The sequence below is a fragment of the Octopus bimaculoides genome, chromosome 26, assembly GCF_046866305.1.
Source record: "Octopus bimaculoides isolate indiv1 chromosome 26, ASM4686630v1, whole genome shotgun sequence".
Lineage (NCBI taxonomy): Eukaryota > Metazoa > Mollusca > Cephalopoda > Octopoda > Octopodidae > Octopus > Octopus bimaculoides.
This window is the reverse complement of record NC_142953.1, coordinates 15,273,523-15,295,671: the sequence shown is the minus strand read 5'-3', so window position 1 is coordinate 15,295,671 and position 22,149 is coordinate 15,273,523. Positions and strand designations below refer to the sequence as shown.

General features: G+C 40.8%; 1 protein-coding gene across 1 annotated transcript; it reads left to right on the top strand.

Moving 5' to 3' along the window:
- The first annotated feature begins 2,960 nt into the window (after positions 1-2,960).
- Positions 2,961-12,548, top strand: LOC149130957 (uncharacterized). Its single transcript, XM_089343043.1, has 3 exons — positions 2,961-4,526; positions 5,658-5,838; positions 6,377-12,548. Exons 1-3 carry the CDS (start codon positions 4,266-4,268, stop codon positions 6,499-6,501), a joined length of 567 nt encoding a protein of 188 aa, XP_089199169.1. The 5' UTR covers positions 2,961-4,265; the 3' UTR covers positions 6,502-12,548.
- The last annotated feature ends 9,601 nt before the right edge of the window (positions 12,549-22,149 follow it).

Genomic DNA, 22,149 nt, shown 5'->3' with positions numbered 1-22,149 from the left:
ATTTCCGTTTCGTTGTGTGCAGTTGGGGGCTGGGGTGGACTCGGAAGCGTGAGGGGGGCGGTGTCTGCATGATCTGCTGTGATATGGAGGGCGTTGCTTCGTGTAGTTCGTGGTTTCTTGCGTAGGGATCTGAACTCAGGTAGGGAGGGCTTGGACAGTCTAGAGCAGATCCAACATTTATACAACCACCGTTGCGGTTTCTGTTGGCCAAACTGTGTCGGCTGTGATTATTGTAAGTCGGTTCCGCATCGTTTGAGTCTCCTGCTGAATAGCGGATGCTCTGCTGGCGGGATAGGGTGCACAGTACAGTATTTCGAATTGTGTGGTGTGTGTGTGTAGTGTGCGTATGTTGTATGTGTAGTGTGTGTGTGTGGTGTGGATGGTGGTGTGTGCATGGATGGTGTATATGTGTGAGAGAGAGAGAGATTTTATTGTATCTTGGTGATGAGGAGATGAAAACTAAAAAAATTGAAAATCGAGGTAAAAGAAGGGGAGTGAGATAACATCAAGAAAGAAGAGGCAGAGAAGTGAATAGGAAGCAGAAAAGGCTGGAGAATAAGGAAAGGTGAGATCGAATCTGATTGCGGATATTTTTGACGAAAGCTATTCCGACCGTGAACATCCCGCCATTTTTCAAGGCATTGTGTATCTTGGATTGCGTAACCACATCATCCAATGAGTTCTTTCGTTGTTTTTCTAAGTTGGTAAGGGGTGATTTGTGGGAATTGGCTGTTACTTCTAGCAATGTGAGTGGTCATGTAGAAACTTTTCTTATTGATGCGGGTGATCCGGGTGGTGGTGGGGAGATGAAATGAAGAAAGGTAAAGGTAGAAAGACGGGGGGAGAGAATAAGACGAAGGAGAAAAAAAGAAAGAAAGAAAGGTACTGAGGTAAGAAGGTAAACGGAAGGTGGGGGTAAATAATGGAAATAAAGGAGAGGGGGGAAAAGACGACGGGGAAGACGAAGAAGGAACAAGTGACGAAGGAAGGAAAGGGTTTAAGGAGAGAGAGAGAGTGGGGGGAGAGCGGGCAAATGGCGCGGGGTGAAGATGGAAAGGAAGGAGAGAAATAAAGGATAAAGGTAGTATTGTGTTTAGGGATGACGGGAGCGGAGAGGAGGATAGTGGTGGGGCAGTAGGGGCGGGTTATAACAATGCTGCTTAATAATGATGATGATGTTGTTATGAATATGGTGGTGGTTGAGGTTTTGTGGTTTCTCGTAGCAGAGACTGTTCTAGGAACATTCGTGTTGTTGTTGTTGTTGTTGTTGTTGTGTGTAGAAAGATGAGGAGGCGTGTTGGATGAATCTAACTCAATCCCGAAATTATCAGACCCCGCCCTCTTGACCCTTTTGTGAGATGCCCTTCAATCTCTTTCCTGGGTTAGTCTTTATCCTTTATTATTTTCTCCTGCTTCTCTGTTGTCCCCCATCACCGTAAGTTAACAAACTCACACACGTTTGGAATCGTTGTTGTTGCAATGGAGACGTCACGATCTCTTGGCACCCGCTGGTAAGGTTGTTCACAAAAGCTTACGCACCCACACAAACAAAGTGAAAGAAAGCGGTCTACACACACACACACACACACACAAACACACATACACACACACACACACACACACATCAATTCCGATCCATCTAATACACACACAGTAATCTCTCAACTATCGCGGGTGTTACAAGGGTGTTAGGTGAAAATCCGCGAAGTAGAAACAGTACTGGGCTGTGTATTCTTTTTAATTATTTTTATAATTTACTCTCTTTTACTCTTTTACTTGTTTCAGGCATTTGACTGCGGTCATGCTGGAGCACCGCCTTTAATCGACCAAATCGACCCCAGGACTTATTCTTTGGAAGCCTAGTACTTATTCTGTCGGTCTCTTTTGCCGAACCACTAAGTTACGGGGACGTAAACACACCACCATCGGTTGTCAAGCGATGACGGGGGGGACAAACACAGACACACACACATATATATATATATACATATATACGACGGGCTTCTTTCAGTTTCCGTCTACCAAATACACTCACAAGGCTTTGGTCGGCCCGAGGCTATAGTAGAAGACACTTGCCCAAGGTGCCACGCAGTGGGACTGAACCCGGAACCATGTGGTTAGTAAGCAAGCTACCTACCACACAGCCACTCCTGCACCTATAATTGTATATATCTATTTTATTATTTTTATATATTCAAACTTTTATAAACTCTCCCCACACTCTTAGGAGTACCCGTGTCTTCTTTTTCTTTTTGCCGGTGAGGAACGTAGTGATGGGCAGTCACTGGCGCTGTCTTCTGTATAAGGAGGTTTTTATAAACTTCCACGGCTCCGTCGATTGCATTTCTGAACTGCAACGCACGAATCATTCTCGTGAAGTTCTTTTGACGGCCTACATTCGCATACCTTCCTTAAACATGCCGAGGGGTCTCACCTCTTCTGCTATAGTAAGCATCTTCCTCTGGCGCTTGGGTTCACTGCCAGAACCCTTAGTAGGTGCGGAACACTTGGGCGATACCGTGGGGCTTGAAATAAATTCACAATTTTACACACAAATGCGAAACACACTCGCCTCCTGAGTTCCGTTTTCCATACAGTATGTGCGATTCTTCGTTTCCTCATCTACGGTACATTCTTTTACTTGTTTCAGTCATTTGACTGTGGCCATTCTGGAGCACCGCCTTTAGTCGAGCTGATCGACCCCAGGACTTATTCTTTGGAAGCCAAGTACTTATTCTATCGGTCTCTTACGGGGACGTAAACACACCACCATCGATTGTCAAGCGATAGTGAAGGGACAAACACAAACACAAACACACACACAAATATATATATATATATATATATATATATATATATATATATATATATACGACGGGTTTCTTTCAGTTTCCGTCTACCAAATCCACTCACAAGACTTTGGTCGGCCCGAGGCTATAGTAGAAGGTGCCACGCAATGAGACTGAACCTGCATTACGTATTTTCTTTTAATATATTTTAATTAATGTGTTATACAATGCAGTACTGTATTTTTATTTATCTCATTGATGTTTAGGTGTGAAAATGCTTATTTTACGACAGAAATAATTAAAATATAAAAAAATATAAATACCTATGGACCGCAGAAACCCGCGAAATACTGAGGAGTACGCGATATAAATTTAGCCAGAAAAATCTGCGATGTGCTGAGGGCGCGATAGGTGAATCGCGATATAGCGAGTGATTACTGTATACATACACACACTTTGTGGGTTAACAAGGCTACTAATGGAGAAATCTCTCAACAATTATCGAGCCTACCACGTGAGGATGTCGTGTGTGTGGTACAGAGAGAGGGGGTGCTCAGACAACAGGATCCATCTATTGATCATTATGCGGTTGCTTTTATCCTTCGGAATCGATAAAATAAATACCAGTCGAGATGTATCTGACTTTCCCCTCCCCTCAAAAACTGCTGGCCCTTGCACAAAATTTAAAATCTAAATCAGCGAGTAGATAGAATCGTTACTGCGCCGGACAAAGTGCCGCTTTGCATTTTGACCGTTTTCACGTTCTGAGTTCAAATTCCGCCTTTGCCTTTCATCTTTTCGAGATCCACGAACTAAGTACCAGTTGAGCAATGGGGGTCATGTAATCGACTATCCCTCCCCTAAAAAATTCCAGGCCTGTGACAAGAATGGCCCGCGTGAATGAGCCTACTCTCAGTGTGCGCCTGTAGGCCGAATGGAAGGGAGAGGACAGGCTGCTTTCCTAAGGAGCTTTTGGTGTTAAGGGGTTCAAAATGTGGAAAAAGTTTTTGGTCACCTTGCGGTGGAACTCCAGCAATTGGGGAAGCATATTGTTGATTTTTATCTTTTTGTTAATCGTTGTTTATTTGCTGTTTACACGTTTAACCCCACTGTCCCTCGTCCTCTATGCTTTGCGTTCGGCCCTGATGGCTAATAAAGAAATTATTATTATTATCATCATCATTATCTTCTTTCAATTTTGTTTCCATTTCTTGCCGAGTGTCTTCTTGACACCTAGGGCAGAGAAACATTATTATTATTGTTATTATCATTATTATTATTAATATTATTATAAGGCGGCGAGTTGGCAGAAACGTTAGCACGCCGGGCGAAATGCTTAGCGGCATTTCGTCTGTCTTTTCGTTTTGAGTTCAACTGCCGCCGGGGTTGACTTTGCCTTTCATCCTTTCGGGGTCGATAAATTAAGTACCAGTTACGCACTGGGATCGATATAATCGACTGGTCCCCTCCCCCAAAATGTCAGCCCTTGCGCCTATAGTAGGAAGTATTATTAGGATTATTATTATTATTGTTGTTATTTCAGATTCGTTTTGGCACCGGTCATCGCAGGCCACGGCTCCTTCATTCTCTGCACCATTCCATAGTCAAACCTCTTTGAAACCCGACGTTACAGCACATTACCCAGGCCTTGTTCGACCAGACAACTATCCAAGTCTACCGAAAGCTGACGGACCTTACTCTGCTTTGGTGGACTCTTATTTCCCACATGCAAACCAGGTACAGTTCAAACTGAAGACCCTCAATAGGGGCTTTTTCGGTCTCATTCTTTCTTTCTTTCATTACTTAGTCGGGGAGAGGTGGGAAGGAGAGAGGGTGGTGTCCTCATCGAATGCTTGCCACAGCGTAGACTCGAAGATTCCAGGGAGCAGGTAGTGGCGTTAAACCGGGAAATGTTCACTTCTTCACTCACAGAAGTCAATGGTTGAGTGGACCTTCCGTGAGGATTCACGCAATCTCCACGCAAGCCATTCGATGCATTAGAAAAATCCCATTATATTTTTTAATTAAATAATTATTAGGAATTGTATAGACAAAAATTTAAATATTTGGTGTGGAATTATAACCAGTTTCTTGCAAATAAATTTAAACAGCAAAGTTTTCTGTGGACCCCGTTTGAGGACCCATATAAATGGAGTGGGGAAACTTCACCCCCACTAGGAATGAAATGGAAGAAGAGTTGTGGAATGATCTGGTGGGGGAGAGACCAAATGGGGGAAGAGAGTGAAAGTTGGAATCGAAGGGGTGAAAATACAGTCGGACCTTATAGAGCAGGACTATAATTAAAGATACTCCCACTTTCACTTCCCCGTCCAAATCTATCATTAACACGATTGTGACCGTCAGGCACAGGTCGACAGGCTACGATCGTGGCCCAGATAGATGCATTTAATTTATGGACGTTTGTTGGGAGTCTAACGTTACTCAAATACTCCGATACCCCCCAGAATACAAGTGGTCTAATAGTTCAACTAATGATTTTTCAGATGATGTAAAACTTGCCACTATTATATACTAAGAAGATATTTTAACTATTTTTGTTTTTTATGTGTGCATGGTAGTCTTATTTACATAAAATGTGCTCAGCAGTCCATGCTATGTAAGTGCAAATCCAGCGCTTTAGGGGTTAAAGGTTCTCCAGCCATTAATCACTATCTCCCCAGACTAGCATCAATTAATTCCCTTTCCCTCAAAATTGCTCTTCTCGGGTCTAAATTAGAAATCACTTTGGTCATTATTCAATTCGTTCTTTCCTTCTTTTACCATTTTTCAAAAAAGCAAACAAAAAAATCATCTTCGTCTGAATCTCTGAAAGTCTTGAATTAGTTTTATTTTTTATGTCTTAATTAGATGCCAGGATTCCAAAGTCTATCGACGGCCGACACTATGCATTCCTCCACTTGGTCGCCACCGACCGCCACAGCTACAACCACCATCGCCAGCTTGAGCGCCACCTATCCGTCGAGTAGCCATTATCCTTACACAGACATGAAGACTAGCTTTCCTTATAATCCTCACCACATTACAACAGGTCAGTTAATTTCGTTGTGTTGAAGTAGAAACTCATTTAATAATGTATTTATATTGGTTTCAAATTTTGGCACAAGGCCTGCAAGTTCGGGTATTAAATCGACCCAGTAATCAACGGGTACTTTATCGACTCCAAAAGGGTGAAAGGAAAAGTTGACCTCAGCAGAATTTGAACTCAGAACATGAAGGCGGACGAAATGCCGCTAAGCATTTTGTCCGGCATACTAACGATTCTGCTAGCTTGCCGCCTTAATGATAATTCTCTCTCTCAGTAAATATATTGATAAACCTTCTCTCTCCCTATCACTCCATCTACTGACCAGGCAATACGACCTACTAGAAAGAGAAACTATTAACCAACTCTCTAAAACCGCATAACCATTGGAGAATGTAGTTCCTGGCGTACTAAAAGACAAGGTGGTCACATTTGGTACAATTCTGATCCTACGAAAGCAAAACAGCTACAACTATTTTATAATACATCTTTCTCTATATGGAATATCCAATTAGCAAGTTATCTCCTCTTCTATTTCCTACAGGTGCGCCGAATGTCGACAGGTGTACGGCAGATGAAAGCCTTGCAGCATTGCGCATGCGCTCCCGTGAACACGCTGCAGCTCTCGGATTGGTCGGCGAGATCTCGAGGGTCCCCAACAGCTTTTGAAAACTGAACGCAACAAAGTGATGCCACGAGATTCTTAACGGAAGGACACCGAAATGAAGAATTTAGGAAAGAAAATTCTTTAAGATATAAAGAAATGGAATTAATTATAAGGAGGGGGGGAGAAAGAAAGACAGAAAGAAATATGAAAAGAGGTGAAAATTTGAGACGATAACAAAGACGGTGATGGTGGTGATGGTTAACGAAACATAAAATTATAGAAACACATTTGAAAATGAATATGAAACAAGCGAAAAAATTAAATGAAAATTTAGAATTACACACACACACACGCACACACACACACGCACACACACACACACACACACACACACTCACTCTCTTTCTCGTACGTTTAAATTTAGAAACGAGGAGATATAAATTCAATTCGATTGAGTATTTTATTTATTTATTGGAAGGCGAAGAAACTTCCAGTTGTCGCTACTCCAAGTCTTGCATTTCTTCATCTCGATGTTTTGAAAAGCGAGAACGAGGAGCAACGGAGAGAAACCCTTAGTTTCATACAGAGAAATGCACACACATACACACACACACACACACAATCCTACACGTGATTGTGTTTCCTCAACAATGACTGATCACCGACATTCCCATAAAAGTGACTGTCATTATTATTATTATCATCATCATCATCATTATCCGAAACAAATAACTCCAGCCTCACAATCACATACGTCACCACCACCACCTTCTTGTCACATCACTGATCTTATTGCTGTTCTTTGATTTTATTGTGATTATGACGTTGTTACTCTTTTGGTGGGTTTACCTTTCATTTAGTCTACTTCTCTTCTCTTTCTATTACATTACATATATATACATATACACACACACATATATATATATATATATATATATATATATATATATATATATATATATAACGTATTGGAGACAAAAAGAGGAAGGGCAAAGAGTACTCAATATTGAAAAAGAAAATAGTGATGTAATTTATTGGAAGCTGTCACTTTACAAATTCTTCCTTCGCGTTTCTCTTTGTTGATCGTTGGATGAGTGAGTAAAATGAAGCCTGAACTTTGGGATATAACGAACAGAGCGAAAATGGTTGGGTGACATGAAATGACGTAATCTTGTTAGCAAACGAAATGACCTTTTCTTTTAAACCAAGGCGGAGCGATGGCATAGACATAGCGATAAGAATAAATTATACAGTGTAGAGGACAAGGATATTTGTAAATATATGTGCTTGCATATATATGTATGTGTGTGTGTGTGTGTGTGTATACAATTTAAAAAAATGTGAAAATATCAACAATACCCCCGTCAAATTTAAAACATCGCAAGGAAACTTACTCGAATTGTCTAGGTGTCTCTAAATATTTCAAATCGGATGTAATAAATATAAATCCAAGTTTTCTGAAATTTCCTCTGTATGAAATACATATTGCTGCTTGAATCAGCCATTTGGAAGTACAAGATTGATAAGTACTTCGTGATATGTCTACAATAATCTAACTTTTTTGATCATTTGTATAAACCTTTGTTGTCTTGAAATAATATAACGTCTCCCTTAAAGTTTACAGTGTAAATTTGACCGAAAATCGCCATAGACATGTGGGGTGCCAATCTTGTTCCTTTGAAAACAAAATGCAATTCAAAGGCTTTTGGACATTTTTTTCCTGGTCCTTAAATGAGTATGTTGATAAAAGCAAACTTTACAATAGTTCTCAATCGAACCAATATAATTTCTATGAATTGAATTGTCTAATTAGATTTTATGGATTATTGAGTTTGCAAAATTAGTTTCCTTTGTTCGAATTTCTAAAAATCTGATTGTATCTATGATTCACTGGAAATTGAAAGATAAAATTTAAGAAGTCTCTTGGCAACATGTGGACATACGTACACATACTCCCATTATATATATGTGTGTGTGTGTGTGTATTATAAATATTATATATACATCTGTACGCAATTCTGTGCCAAAGTATTTCCAAAACCGTTAAGTTCCATAAATGACAATGAAACAACAGCAAAATCAATCTAGAATGCCATAACTCGATGTTTCCGGGATCCTATGAAAACTGAATAACTTATTTTCTTTTAAAAATAGATCCCAAAACTTGAACTTATGAACCAACGTTTTAAATTCTCATCTAAAGTTGTGAATATCAAACTAATGATACCTACGAGTGACTGTGTTCCTGTCCCGGAGGAATTTTTGCCGGCTAACAGTCTCACTTCTGCTAAATCTGCATTAAAGACTTGCCTTTCTAAAACACATGAGCTTTACGAACGCATTGCGACCATTATTATTATTATATTTTAAAAAGATTGACGTAACTCTTCACAAAGGTAAACAGACAAAACGAAGAGAGCGATGCGATAGCAATAGACATTTTATTGGTTGAACGATATTTCGACAGTAAGCCTGTCTTTGTCGAGTTCAAAATAAGAAATGATAAAAATTCAAAATTATAGGAATTCAAATTTAAAGTATGAACGAGAACAACCAGCGTCCACACGTTGATGGAATGACATCCATGTGTGGACGCTGGTTGTTCTCGTTCATACATTAAATTTGAATTCTTATAATTTCTTATTTTGAACTCGACAAACACAGGCTTACTGTCGAAATATCGTTCAACCAATAAAATGTCTATTACTATCGCATCACTCTCTTCGTCTTGTCTATTATTATTATTATTATTATTATTATTATTAGATAGGTGAATTGACAGAATCGTCTGAGCGTTGGGCAAAATGCTTTGCGATATTTGTTCCGACTCATTGCATTCTGAGTTCAAATCCAGCCAAGGTTGACTTTATCTCTCATCCCGCCGCGAGTGAGAAAATATACTACCGGCTATGTACTGGGGTCGATGTAATGAATCAGCCCCACTCCACCCCACACACCAATATTTCAGGGTTTGTGCCTACAGTAGAAATAAATTATTATTATTGTTAGTTTTGGAATTTAATGCTATTCGACATTTAGGAGGGGGTTGGCGCCATGTTCCACCTGTCCCAGCCCCACCCTAAAGCTGATGAAAGCAATAACTTTACATCGATAGCCAATGTCTAAACAACCAATCAAAACAAGCGTCCCCCCCCCCCACGAAGTCATACAAACATCCCCACACACACACACAGCCAAACAGTTAAACTCTGCTGCAAACAATCTCTAAAGTAATTAACCAATCAGATAATAAAGGATGCAAACAACCAGTTTATTAGGCAACCAAAGTATTGATTATCCAAGCAACCAGGCGACCAACCATCTTTTAAAAGAAGTAATGTCGTGTCAGGCCAATTTTATTAAGAAGAGATGAAAAAATACACCAATGAAAGATGTGGAGTCTTGGTTTGCTAGAAATAGAACACAAATCTTTCTCTCTCTCTCTTTCTCTATCTCTCTCTCTCTCTCTCTCTCTCATATTGGTTTCAAATTTTAACGCAAAGCCAGCAATTTTCTTTTTCGAGGTAGGGAGTAAGTCGATTATCTCGACTCCGAAAGGATGAAAGACAAAGTCGACCTCAGAGGTTGATAGACGAAATGCATTTTGCCCGGCGTGCTGATGGTTCTGTCAGTTCGCTGTCTTAATAGTAAAAATTGCTTTAAATTTTGGCAAAAAGGCCAGCAAGTTCGGTTACATCAACCCCAGTACTCAACTGGTACTTAATTTACCGACCCCGAAAGGATGAACGGCAAAGTCGACCACGGCGGAATTTGAACTCAGAACTTAGCGGCAGACGAAATACCGCTAAGCATTTTCGCCCGGCGTGCTAATGATTCTGCCAGCTCGCTGCCTTTATTATTATAATAATAAATGATAATAATAATAATAATAATAATAATAATAATAATAATAATAATAATAATAATAATAATAATCCTTTCTGCAATAGGCACAAGTCTTCAATTTGTGGCGGGGGGGGGGGGGGGGGGGTAGTCGATTTATTTGATCCCAGTGCTCGACCCCGGAAGAATAAAAAGACGAAGTCAGCTTGGATGGAATTTGACCCAATGATAATCTGTGCATAAGGCCAGCAGTTTGAGGAATGGGACAAGTTGATTATATCGACCCCAGTACTCAACTGGTATTTAATAAATATCGTTTGCCTGGGAACATTAAAATGCTGTTGTATAATCGTCTGGATTAACTCTGGTATATTATTGGGTAAAATTAGCCTATTATGCTTTCAACCTTCAATTCTGATGACATTTACTCCAGAGCTAAAGCTTTTCTTTTTTAATCAACCTCTGTTAATGACATATATTACTATCATAATTGACAACAGCAGCAGCAGTAGTAGTATTAGTAACAGGACCCCCTAAACTCACGAGTCCCACGATAGTCTACAAGTTTACGTGAAAACCATTAGGGCAGCCGAATGGACAATGCGTCAGCGTTTTCAGTCTCTCAAGTTAAAGAGCTCAGTGTTGGTTTCTGTGAAACGGGAAAACATTGCAGTGCTACTCCAGTTGTTGAGGCACGAAACCGAGCAAGTCTGCTTCAGGCAAATACCTCGGCTCTCATTCAAAAGTAACAAAGCTATTGTCACAGAAAACCAAGCAGGGTTCCACTGTAACAATCGAGAATTCACCTCTAACGTCTAGCTCTAGTTTCACCATTTCAAACATGATGAGATATCTTCTGGATAGGGCCACGGTTTATCGCAGGATAACAAACCCTTTTGAACTAGTACTTTGGATAGGGCCCCTGATTCATCGTAGGTTAAACACACGAAGTAATACCCGCTATGAAGCGGGATGGAAGCCCGCTCACTTCGCCTCTTTCTTCACAAGAAATGGTAAAGGGTTCAATGAAGGACCCACTTTTAACCCCTTGTCAAAAAAAACCTGATTTGCTACTGGAATTGTCTAAGAAGGAATCTACGAACAGCACAGGCAGAAATAAAGACGAACATATCACAATGTAAGACATATATATATAATACGTGTATGGATATATGTACACTCACACACACACACATATATATATATATATTATATACATACAATACACACGTGTGAATGTGTGTGTGTGTATATATATATATATATATAAGAAATAATGAACATTCAGTTGAATTAGGTACTTGAGTTGAAGCACCAAGTCAGTCCGGTATTATTCGCACAACTCGAAGTGAATAAATTCAAAATAAGCGACAGGATGTCAAGAGGTGATGCAGAACTACTTGAAATCCTGTTACTTATTTTGATTATTTATATATATATATATATAATTAATTCAATAATAGGATGAATTCTTTTATAAGAATTTATCAAGTAGCGAGCGTGAAAAAAAAACCTCATAAGGGAAAAATCCATCATTTATTCCCCAAAATATATTTATTTATATAAGGGCATTACTATACATGAATGCCTCACACTATGAGGGACTCTAAGGTCAAACTACTGTGTTTATTATGGTAGTTTGACCTTCATAGCGTGAGGCATTCATGTATAGTAATGCCCTTATATAAATATATATATAATCTCCGTACCAATGTATGACCTTCTTTGCCCAAGTTAGAAGTCAGTATTGATACACATCCATGGGGGTGATCCCTTCTTACAGAGTTGACCCCCCCCCCCACTCACCAGACAAAGAAAGGGACATGTCATCCCAACAAAATTACTTTTTTTTCAATTTCTTTTTAGAATTTTTGTGGTTCTTTTTTTTTTTTCGTGTATTTTCTTTTTCCAATGACATTTATTTAAGAAGAGTAAAACGTATAACAAAAAAACAATATATATATATATATATATATATATATATATATATATATATATATAGAATTTGTCACCACACTCACTTGTAACATTATCATACACTATCAGAAATAACGTGTGTTTATCTTAGAGACGTTCAATGTTTGTTAGACCGAACCGCAAGACATACATGGTCTCGGCAGCCTGTGAAAACACAAATCTAAAGGTAAAGTGTGTGTGTATATATATATATATATATATATATAGATATATATATATATGTATATGCATGTGTATGTATGTAGAAACGTTTCTGAATACACAAAGAAAATAAAATAAATTAAATGATGATGTTTTTCTTGTTTTTCATCCGTCGACGATCGATAAAATATGAACCAGATGGAGAATAGAGATAGATGTAGTCGCTAGTTGAGACCACAGCCCCGAAGACATTCAAAATTCCATTCACATCAAGGACGTCTAATAGGACTAGAAATCGCCCCCAATAGTTTACAGGTACTTTTCAGCTTCTTATCACACATCCACGCCTGCATCTTTCAACATATTCTCCCTAAATTCATGAAAGTGTCTTAAACCAAAGATTTCTAATTTAAGCCCAAGGCTTTTGAAAGGGGGGGGGGCATTGGTCAATTATAATATTTGGCCAACTCAATCAAGTAAAAAAATAAAAACTAATCAATACAGAAGCCTTTTCCCTTGTCTTTCGACCTGCTAGAAATAGCAGCCAAATCTTACTTGTATCACACACCGATCGTTTAAAAAACGGGAGGGACGCATTAAATAATGTAAGCCTAGATACACTAAACAGTGAGGGCACGGCTGGAATGGCTTTGATCTCAGCTCCATCAAAGCTTGACTTGGAACTAAATAGCAATTTTCAACAGCCTCTAATTAACGATAATTAATTTAATGCTTATTTGATTACGGAAATATTTACCCAAGTAATTAGCATAACAAACATAACTCTCATATTTATCAGTTAACGTAAATGGTGACACAACACGAGTAATTTTAGAAAAATAACAGATCTCCATCATCATCATCATTTAACGTCCGCTTTGCCATGCTTGCATGGGTCAGATGGAATTTGATGAGGCAGATTTCGTACAGACGGATGTCCTTTCTGTCACCAACCCTCATCCATTCCAATATCCTCATGGACAGACATGTTTTTCACAGAAGACTGGAAACAAAAAGCATCGCTTGTATGACGGTGGTACTCATATACAGCCATCACGTGATATCAAGACAAAGATATACACACATTACACAAACACACACGTGTGTATGTATATATATATATATATATATATATATATATATATATAGGTAATGTTTATCCCCACTTAAAAGTGGTTGTCGTGTTCGAACACCGAACACTGCAATAGTTACCAAGATAGTTATCATTTGCGTGAGAGTTACTGCCATCACCGCTGCCAAGACTACCTGATCACATGATTTCGACCTTCCTTGACCTTGTGAATGGTAGACCCCTGACCGCTAGCGATATACATAGAATCACTGGGCCTAATTATTATTTTATATATACATCACGATATTGACCAGACTACTGGATGCTGTTTTACATTGCTGGTCACCCCACTGGCTAGGCAAGTAGGACAACATTCACCCTAGTTTGTCATAGGGTGACCCATTTACAGCTTAGTGGACTGAAGCAACGTAAAATGAAGTGTTTTGCTCAAGAATACAATGTGCCACTTGATCCAGGAATGGAACCCATGATCACTATATCCCGAGAGCATCACCCTAACCACTAGGTCGCGCACCTTCACACACACAGTGGGCTTCTTCCAGTTTCCGTCAATAAAATCCACTCACAATGTTTTGCTCGACCCGAAGCTATATTAGAAAACATTTGCCCAATGTGTCACGCCGTAGGATTGAACCAGGAACCGTTTGGTTGGTAAGTAAACTTCTCAACCACACAACCTCGGCTGCCTCTTTTCATTTATGATTTTCTTTCCAGGTTTAGAGCTTTCTTTCAGGGTTTCTTTCGATTCGACTTTCTTCACGTGTAACCCGATTTTTTTTCCTTCTTTGGGGCGAAATTTATTTCTGCTGTCAGATTATGCTGTTAGCAGTTTCCATCTTTGGGCTGTAGTCATTCTGGGGCACCTCACCAAGGTAATATTTTATGGTGCCAACACCCTCTTTTCCCCCACCCCTGTAACTTCGTAAGATATTCAGATTATCAACCTCGGAAGCCGAAAAGGAAAAATCCACGTGGACCGGATTTGAACTCAGAACGTGTAGGGACTTCGCCAAATACAACCCAAATAGTGTGTCGGATGCTCTACCGGTTCTGCCAACTAGCAACCCTTTTATGAATAAATAATGTACCAGTGTTTCATGTAGGCGTCGGGCCACCAGTTTGGGGAGGGGATTGACTTAGGTGCGAAAGGAGAGGACAGAGGTGTGAAAGGAGGGACTGAGAGGGGTTGGGAAAAGCAAAACCTGAGAAAGAGTTATGAGTGATGGGGATTAAACAGACTTCTTGAGCTTTCTGTTATTTGCTTCGCACGTAGAATATTTTCTCCTTAATTACCAATTTTTCATTCCCATAATTTCTATGTATGGGGAGGAGAGGGGGAGAGGGGGAGAAAGCGTCTATCGTATGTTTTCCCTTGGTATCGTCCCGAATTATTTATAATTACACTTAATTAATCATTGAGACCGTTTGTAGGTTAAACTTCGGTTATGAAAGGTCGAGTGGGAGTCTCTATTGTTTTTATAGCAGACAGATGGACAGATAGACGGACTGATGGGCAGTAACAGACAGAGAAATAGAGATACAGCAAGACAGAGAGAGAGAGAGGGAGAGGGAGAGAGAGAGAGAGAGAGAGAGAGAGAGAGAGAGAGAGAGAGAGACGTAGATTTCGATCAGATGATCGTAGTAATCCACAATAAAAAAAAATCGGATAAGGATACTTGTTGTCGTCATACTACATGGCTACATGTTTCGACTATCCTCTCAAACAGCGTAATTTTCTTTGACTACGTAATATCTGGCAGCTTTGTAAGAAAACAATAAACACCATGTGTGTAGATATTTATATCTGTGTGTGCCCCCAGCACACCTCTTCATTTCCTGGTATATTCCTCGCCCATGCTTCATTGTCAATCACCTATTCCTGTCACCCTTTCTTCCCTCTCTTTTGTCCTGTCCTTGCTCGACCAACCATCCCTCTTGCTGGTTGACTATAGCTTGTTCTTTCCGTCCTCTGTCGATATTCAACCAATCTATTTATCTAATCGACCTCGCATTATGACACTTCATCTCTTCCACCTCCTGCAGCGCATCCACCACTTTCTGCTTACCAATATTCTATCATGTCACTTCTCTAATTCCATACGTTATATTACACAGCTCTAAAACTAAAACGTGCCTTCTCTCGTACTCACTATATCTTCTCTCACTTCCCCCCTCATCACCTCTCCTAATTTCACTGTACGCCCCTTGACTGCTTACCTCCTGTACTGTTATATATCTCTTTTCCCGCCTACTCTCTCTAATCTACTTCTCTTTACCTTTCTTTCTCTCTTTTTCACCACTCAGCACAGCTACTGCTTCTCCATTTCACATCCTTATAACATGATAGCAGGAGAAAAGCAAACAAACAAGGAGAATATGGCTTAGCATTTTATAAAGTAAACAGCCAAGTGGCTAAGAAGTTCACTGTAATTTTAAGGTCCGGGGTTCGTATACAGTTTGGTCCCTTAGGCAAGTTTCTTTCACTCAAATCTCAAGTCGACTCATCCATCGTCAAACCATTTGTGTCAGCTCACCGGATGCACTGTTTCGATAAATGCCGCGCGTCACAGTGTCACACCAATTGGAACAGAGACGTTAAGGAGCCACGTGTCAACAGGATACTCAGCCACTAATGTACTTAAGTCAATGTGTTGAGAGAACAATTAGATTAGCCATCGTCGAAACCGATGAAAATCCATAAATTTTATGTGTGTATATCTATATCTCCACATATATATACACTGACATACACACCTCACACATACCCCTATACACACGTCTTTGTATATATATAAATACACACACAGCAGTAGCAATATACATATGCATACATGTGTATTAGTAGATGTGTGTACAACAACAGTAAAGCAACTGTAGCGATCTCGACTGTGTCTATAGAGAGCAGTAAAGCGTGTCTAAAGGGATAATGTATTATAAACTCATAATAAATACGCAAACACTCCTGTTTGGGCCGATTCACACGGTGTTGCTGGTTGCTCTAGCTGCCAGGTCGGTTGGTCGGTTGGCTGATTGCTAGGACGTCTGTCACTCTGGTTGTCAGACGTTTGTTGAGTCGACTAGCTGGTTGGGTGGTTGGTTGGTTGGTTTGTGGAAGTTCTTCACGAAAACTCATTTCCCTGCACCACCACCCCAACTCGAAAGGAAAGCCCGAATTTAATTGCTGTAATACTGGCCCTAAAAAAGACTGAACCGGTCACTGCTAATGGAGTAGAATATAGGGAACAAGAGACGCCCCTGTTAGGAAACTCACCGAGTGGAAGAGATAGCATACACATATTACTTATGAATATGGTTAAGCTAATGCCGTCTCGAAACAGCTGTCAAGATAAGACTTTACATAAGTCTCCTCTTGTTTCGTTTTCTTCACTTTTATAATCCGTATTTTTTGCTTCATGCAAACATACGTCTTAAGTCTACTTGTACTTATCTCCCTTTCTACCGCCATAACAGCTCGATGGGGATTGTTCATATAGCTAACTTTCGAGGCACAGACGCTGTCCCTGGAAGGAGAAGTTGGAGTTCCATTCAGTTTAAGCACCATTCTGTGTTATGTAAATTATGCTTATTTTGCTTGTACCTATTCTCTCTCTCTCTCTCTCTCTCTCTCTCTCTCTCTCTCTCTCTCTCTCTCTCTCTCTCTCTCTCTCTCTCTCTCTCTCTCTTTCTCTGTATGTATGTATGCATGCATGTATGAAAACAGGAGATTGGAAATGTTTTTGTATTATTTATTTTCCATTTCTAGTGTTTCATTTGCTAATAGTAGTTACTCTTACTTGTTCCCTATATTCTATTCAATCAGCAGTGACTGGTTCAGTCTTTTTAGGGCCAGTATTAAAGTAATTAAACTCGGGCTTTCCTTTCGAGGGGGGTAGGGACAAGGAGATGAGTTTCCATGAAGAACTTCCACAAACCAACTTATACATACTTCACTCAAATATAACATCTACATACAGATTTGGAATACTGGAATAAGCAGATGTGCTTCAAGAGGACACAGCTTGGATTTTAACCCTATCTACATAGCGCGCGCGCACTCACACACACACACACACACACACACACACACACACACATACATACATACATACACACACAGCATCAGGCATGCTGTCAGAAAAGCAGATGGTGAGATATAGAGAGGGAAGGAAGGAAGAAAGGGTGAGAAAGATATTGAGAGAGAGCGATTAAGAGTCGAGAGGTGGAAAGTAGAAATATGTAACTCTCAGCAGTGGGATCACGACCCTAAAGATGGGGGTCGTTTTACGGACCGATTAAGGAGCACTCAGTTTGTAGAAGATGGTCAGAGCGAAAGGTGGTCGAAGTCCTGGGAGTACCCTAATCCTACCTAGATGATGGTTTCCCAACACCATTTGCGAACAGATTGTTTTTTTGTTTTTTTTTGTTTTTTGCTTTGTGTACCATATTTCTTGCCTGCCTTCAAATATATATAATTCTTGAGATTATTTCTCCATCTCAGACGGAGTTTGTCTTTCAACTGCCACCAGGCGTTTGTCTTACTTTCTCTGGAAGTGAAACTAGTTTCAATAAATCGAGAATCTACCTTCTTCGATATCTAAAATACTCTCACTTCTCTCTATTACTGCATTGCCAGTGACTTATCTCTTCACAGTGTAGATAGGAGGGTGTGGGTGTAAATAAGTATCTGTATAGGTGTAAGCATTATTGTATGGTTAGGAAAGTGGTAGCCACGTGGTTCCGAGTTCAGTCTCATTGCATGGCACTTTGGCCAGGTGTCTTCTACGATAGTCTCGGACCGGAAAATGCCTTGTCAATGGATGAGTGGCATCTGGAATATAAGGTTATCGATAAAGGATTAATGGATGGCATGAGCAAAGATGTTCTTGGGGGGGGGGGGGGGGATTCTGGATACCGATGAGGAGGAATAGAGCTGACGCTCTTAGGAGAGAATAGAGTCGTCTTTTCCGCAGGATTTTTCATCCAAGAGTCTATGGATAACTTTCAAAAGTCCTTCATTCGGTAGAGCAACAAGGGGAAACAGTTGGTTCAGAATTAACCTTAGATATACGAAAGTACAGCCAAGTGGATCTGTTCAAGATGTGCACAGTTTGAAAAACGTCCTAAAACCGTCCTACAAGCACACGTTTTGAAGTTATGTGAAACTAGTTATCGCATGTATGGTGGATCCTGTGGAGGCGCAATGGCCCAGTGGTTAGGGCAGCGGACTCGCGGTCATAGGATCGCGGTTTCGATTCCCAGACCAGGCGTTGTGAGTGTTTGAGTGAAAACACCTAAAAGCTTCACGAGGCTCCGGCAGGGGATCGTGGCGAACCCTGCTGTACTCTTCCACCGCAACTTTCTCTCACTCTTACTTCCTGTTTCTGTTGTACCTGTAATTCAAAGAGTCAGCCTTGTCACACTGTGTCACGCTGAATATCCCCGAGAACTACGTTAAGGGTACACGTGTCTGTGGAGTGCTCAGCCACTTGCACGTTAATTTCACGAGCAGGCTGTTCCGTTGATCGGATCAACTGGAACCCTCGACGTCGTAAGCGACGGAGTGCCAACAACACAACGGTGGATCCTGTTATCAGTCAAGTCTCTCCATAAAGATTCGTCGCTTTCCTTTACGTCAGAAAAAAGGAGGTTATCCTCTTGTCGGGTGACTGGGGCTGAGGACTTATTCTTAGAATAGATGAAAGAGAAGAGGTTGAGGAGAAACACTATACTTTTCCAAGAAAGATGACGGGTGGTGGTGGGCTTTAGTAAATTTACTGAAAGGTAAGTGTGTCGAACAAAATGCTTAATGGCAATTCTTCCGGTTAATTACGTTTTGAGCTCAAATTCTGTCGCTGTCGATTTTGCCTTTCATATTTTCGGGGTCGATTAACTATGAACTAGTTAAGCATTGAGGGTGATACGCGAGATTTAACCGTCCCATGAAATTGCTAGCCTTCGGCCAAAGCTTGGTACTATTACTACTACTACTATTGCTACATTGACCCCCAGTGCTTAATTGGTATTTATTTTATCGACTCCGAAAGGATGAAAGGCAAAGTCGACCTCGGCGGAATTTGAACTCAGAACCTAAAGATGGACAAAATGTCGCTAAGCATTTTGTCCGGTATGCAAACGATTCTCCCAGCTCGCTTTAAATTAATATTAATTTTATTTTGCTTACAACAGACATCATTATGTTTCATTATTATCTGGTCGCCATATCTCCTCCCAGAGTTGACTACAAACCGGTAAGGTGAGGGTAGTAGACCGGGTGAGATCCGGGTGGGTTGAGAGGGGAGAAGGAGAGAAAAAACGAAAGAAAGAGAGAGAGGTGAAGGGGAATTATCACAGTTTGGAGGTGATATTTCTCGCACCGCTGCCTCTCCTCGCACCATTTCCCATTTGGCACAGTGAGACATGTTCCATTAACTAGACCGTCCTCCCTCGTAAACCAACACACACGCCTGCGCACCCAGTCACATACGCACACACACACACACTAATGCACATACATCTTCGCACAGCCGTGTGTGTGTGTGTGTGTGTGTGTGTGTGTGAGTGTGTGTGTGTGTGTGTGTGTGTGTGTTGTACCTATTAGAAATCTGCACAAACGGACACAAACACATTCCCACATCTAAATTACGTTAACACACGCACGCACGATCACACACACACATTCGTCTCCCGTAGCGACATAAGTGAAGCGAAGGTTGTCAGTCGGATCCACAGCTCATGAGCCACCCGAAACACAAACGGGTGCTTCACGGTCAGCGAGCTCACCTCATGTGTAGTCACTCAAACTACAAGAAATAACAGCCAAATCTCTCTAAAATTAAACCCTTTCGTCTTGAAATCAGAAACTAACCAACTGGATTCTATCATCTGGGGTATATTAAACAGGAGGTAATAATAGAAAACAGACTGTATTGACACGGTTGGAGAGTCTTATCACACGTATGCTGAATCAGAGTTGATTTAAGGCGAAGTAGTTTCCAAATCTATGAGAAGAACCTCGCCTGTGCGGTTGCTTGAAATGTTAGAAATAGCAAGTAAATATCCGTCAGATCATACCGTGGACGGTTTGGTTAGAAGTTTGCTTCCCAACCACACGGTTCTGGGTTCAGTCCCACTGTGTGGCACATTGAGCAAGTCTCTTCTATATAGCTTCGGGTCAACCAAAGTCTTATGAGAGGATTTGGTAGACGGAAACCGAAAGAATCCCATTGTGTGTATGTGTGAGTGTGCACCACTACCGTCTGACAACCGGTGTTGGTGTGTATACGTCTCCGTAATTTAGTGGTTCAGCAAAAGAGACCGGCAAAATTAAGTACCATGCTTAACAAAAGAATAAGTCCTGGGGTCGATTCATTCGACTAAAATTCTTCAAGGTATTGCGCCAGCATGACCGCAGTCGTATGACAAACAAGTAAAGGATTAAATGATGATGATGATGTAGTCTGCAGTATCCTATGACTGAACAGCAAACTACGGAATGGTCACGGTTGGAATGCATATGTAGTGTGATATGAAAGAACTATTTTGCTGACTGTGGAAACATGCGGCAACTTCCGCCCAGCAGTAAAACGCGCCTTTTTTAAGGAGCTAAATTAGTTGCAGCTTTGACGGCGAGGAAGCAACATCATTTTCTCCTATATGACACCTATTCTATAATTTCTATAATCACCACCAATGTTATTAGTAGTGGACTGGACAGCCCCAGGGGTAAACTCAACTTTTCTGCTGTCCTTTACAGTGTTCACTAACAACACCGCGCAATTCGTTTGATGTATATCTATAACCATTCTGCTGCAGATAAACCACCACCTCAACCGACAGAAACTGAGCGAGACCCCTAAAGCCTATCGTGGTTAATAGCGGCCCCTCATAATCCTGGCAACAAGTTTACGGCTGTTATTTTACAAATACCTTTGCATTACATCTACATCTTTGTGTTACGGGACAATTTTTGATATTTTTGACAATATTTACAAGTATGATACAAGCGGGTGTGGCTGTCTGGTAAGAAGTTTGTTTCCCAACCACATGATTCCGAGTTCAGTCCCAGTGTGACCAATTGGACGTTTGAGTGGATTTGGTAGATGGAAACTGAAAGCCCATCATGTGTGTGTGTGTGTGTGTGTGTAGGATGGGGTATCACCACCACTTGGCAACTGGTGTTGGTTTGTTTACGTCCTCGTAAACTAGCAGTTCGGCAAAGTAACCGACAAAAGTAGCAATTCGACTAGAAATTTTTCAATGCGGTACTCCAGTATGGCCGCAGTCTAATGACTGAAACAAGTAAAGAATAGATGTTACAAGCAGGACTTGAGTGCAATGACTGCAGAAATACAACCAGAAGGGGTGTGTGTGTGTGCGTGCGTGCGTGCGTGCGTGCGTGCGTGCGTGCGTGCGTGCGTGCGTGCGTGCGTGCGTGTGTGTGTGTGTGAGAGAGAGAGAGAGAGAGAGGGAGAGAATTTCTTCTCTTAAGAGTTGGGTTAGTCAATCACCTCCACTCACAAGAGCCGGGGAGAAATCAAAGCAGCTTGCGGGATGGTTCTGCTGCCACGTCCACCGCGGCGCATGAGTGTGTCTAAATTCGCAAGTCGACCTGGCCAGCAATGGTCGGTACATGAAGTCACAACACCGACGATGATAT

Excerpts from the sequence above, each read along its gene's own strand:
- LOC149130957 (XM_089343043.1), top strand. The coding sequence starts at position 4,266 with ATGTCAGCCCTTGCGCCTATAGTAGGAAGTATTATTAGGATTATTATT. Across the intron at positions 4,527-5,657 it reads ATTTCCCACATGCAAACCAG|ATGCCAGGATTCCAAAGTCT; the intron begins GTACAGTTCAAA and ends TGTCTTAATTAG. Across the intron at positions 5,839-6,376 it reads TCCTCACCACATTACAACAG|GTGCGCCGAATGTCGACAGG; the intron begins GTCAGTTAATTT and ends TATTTCCTACAG.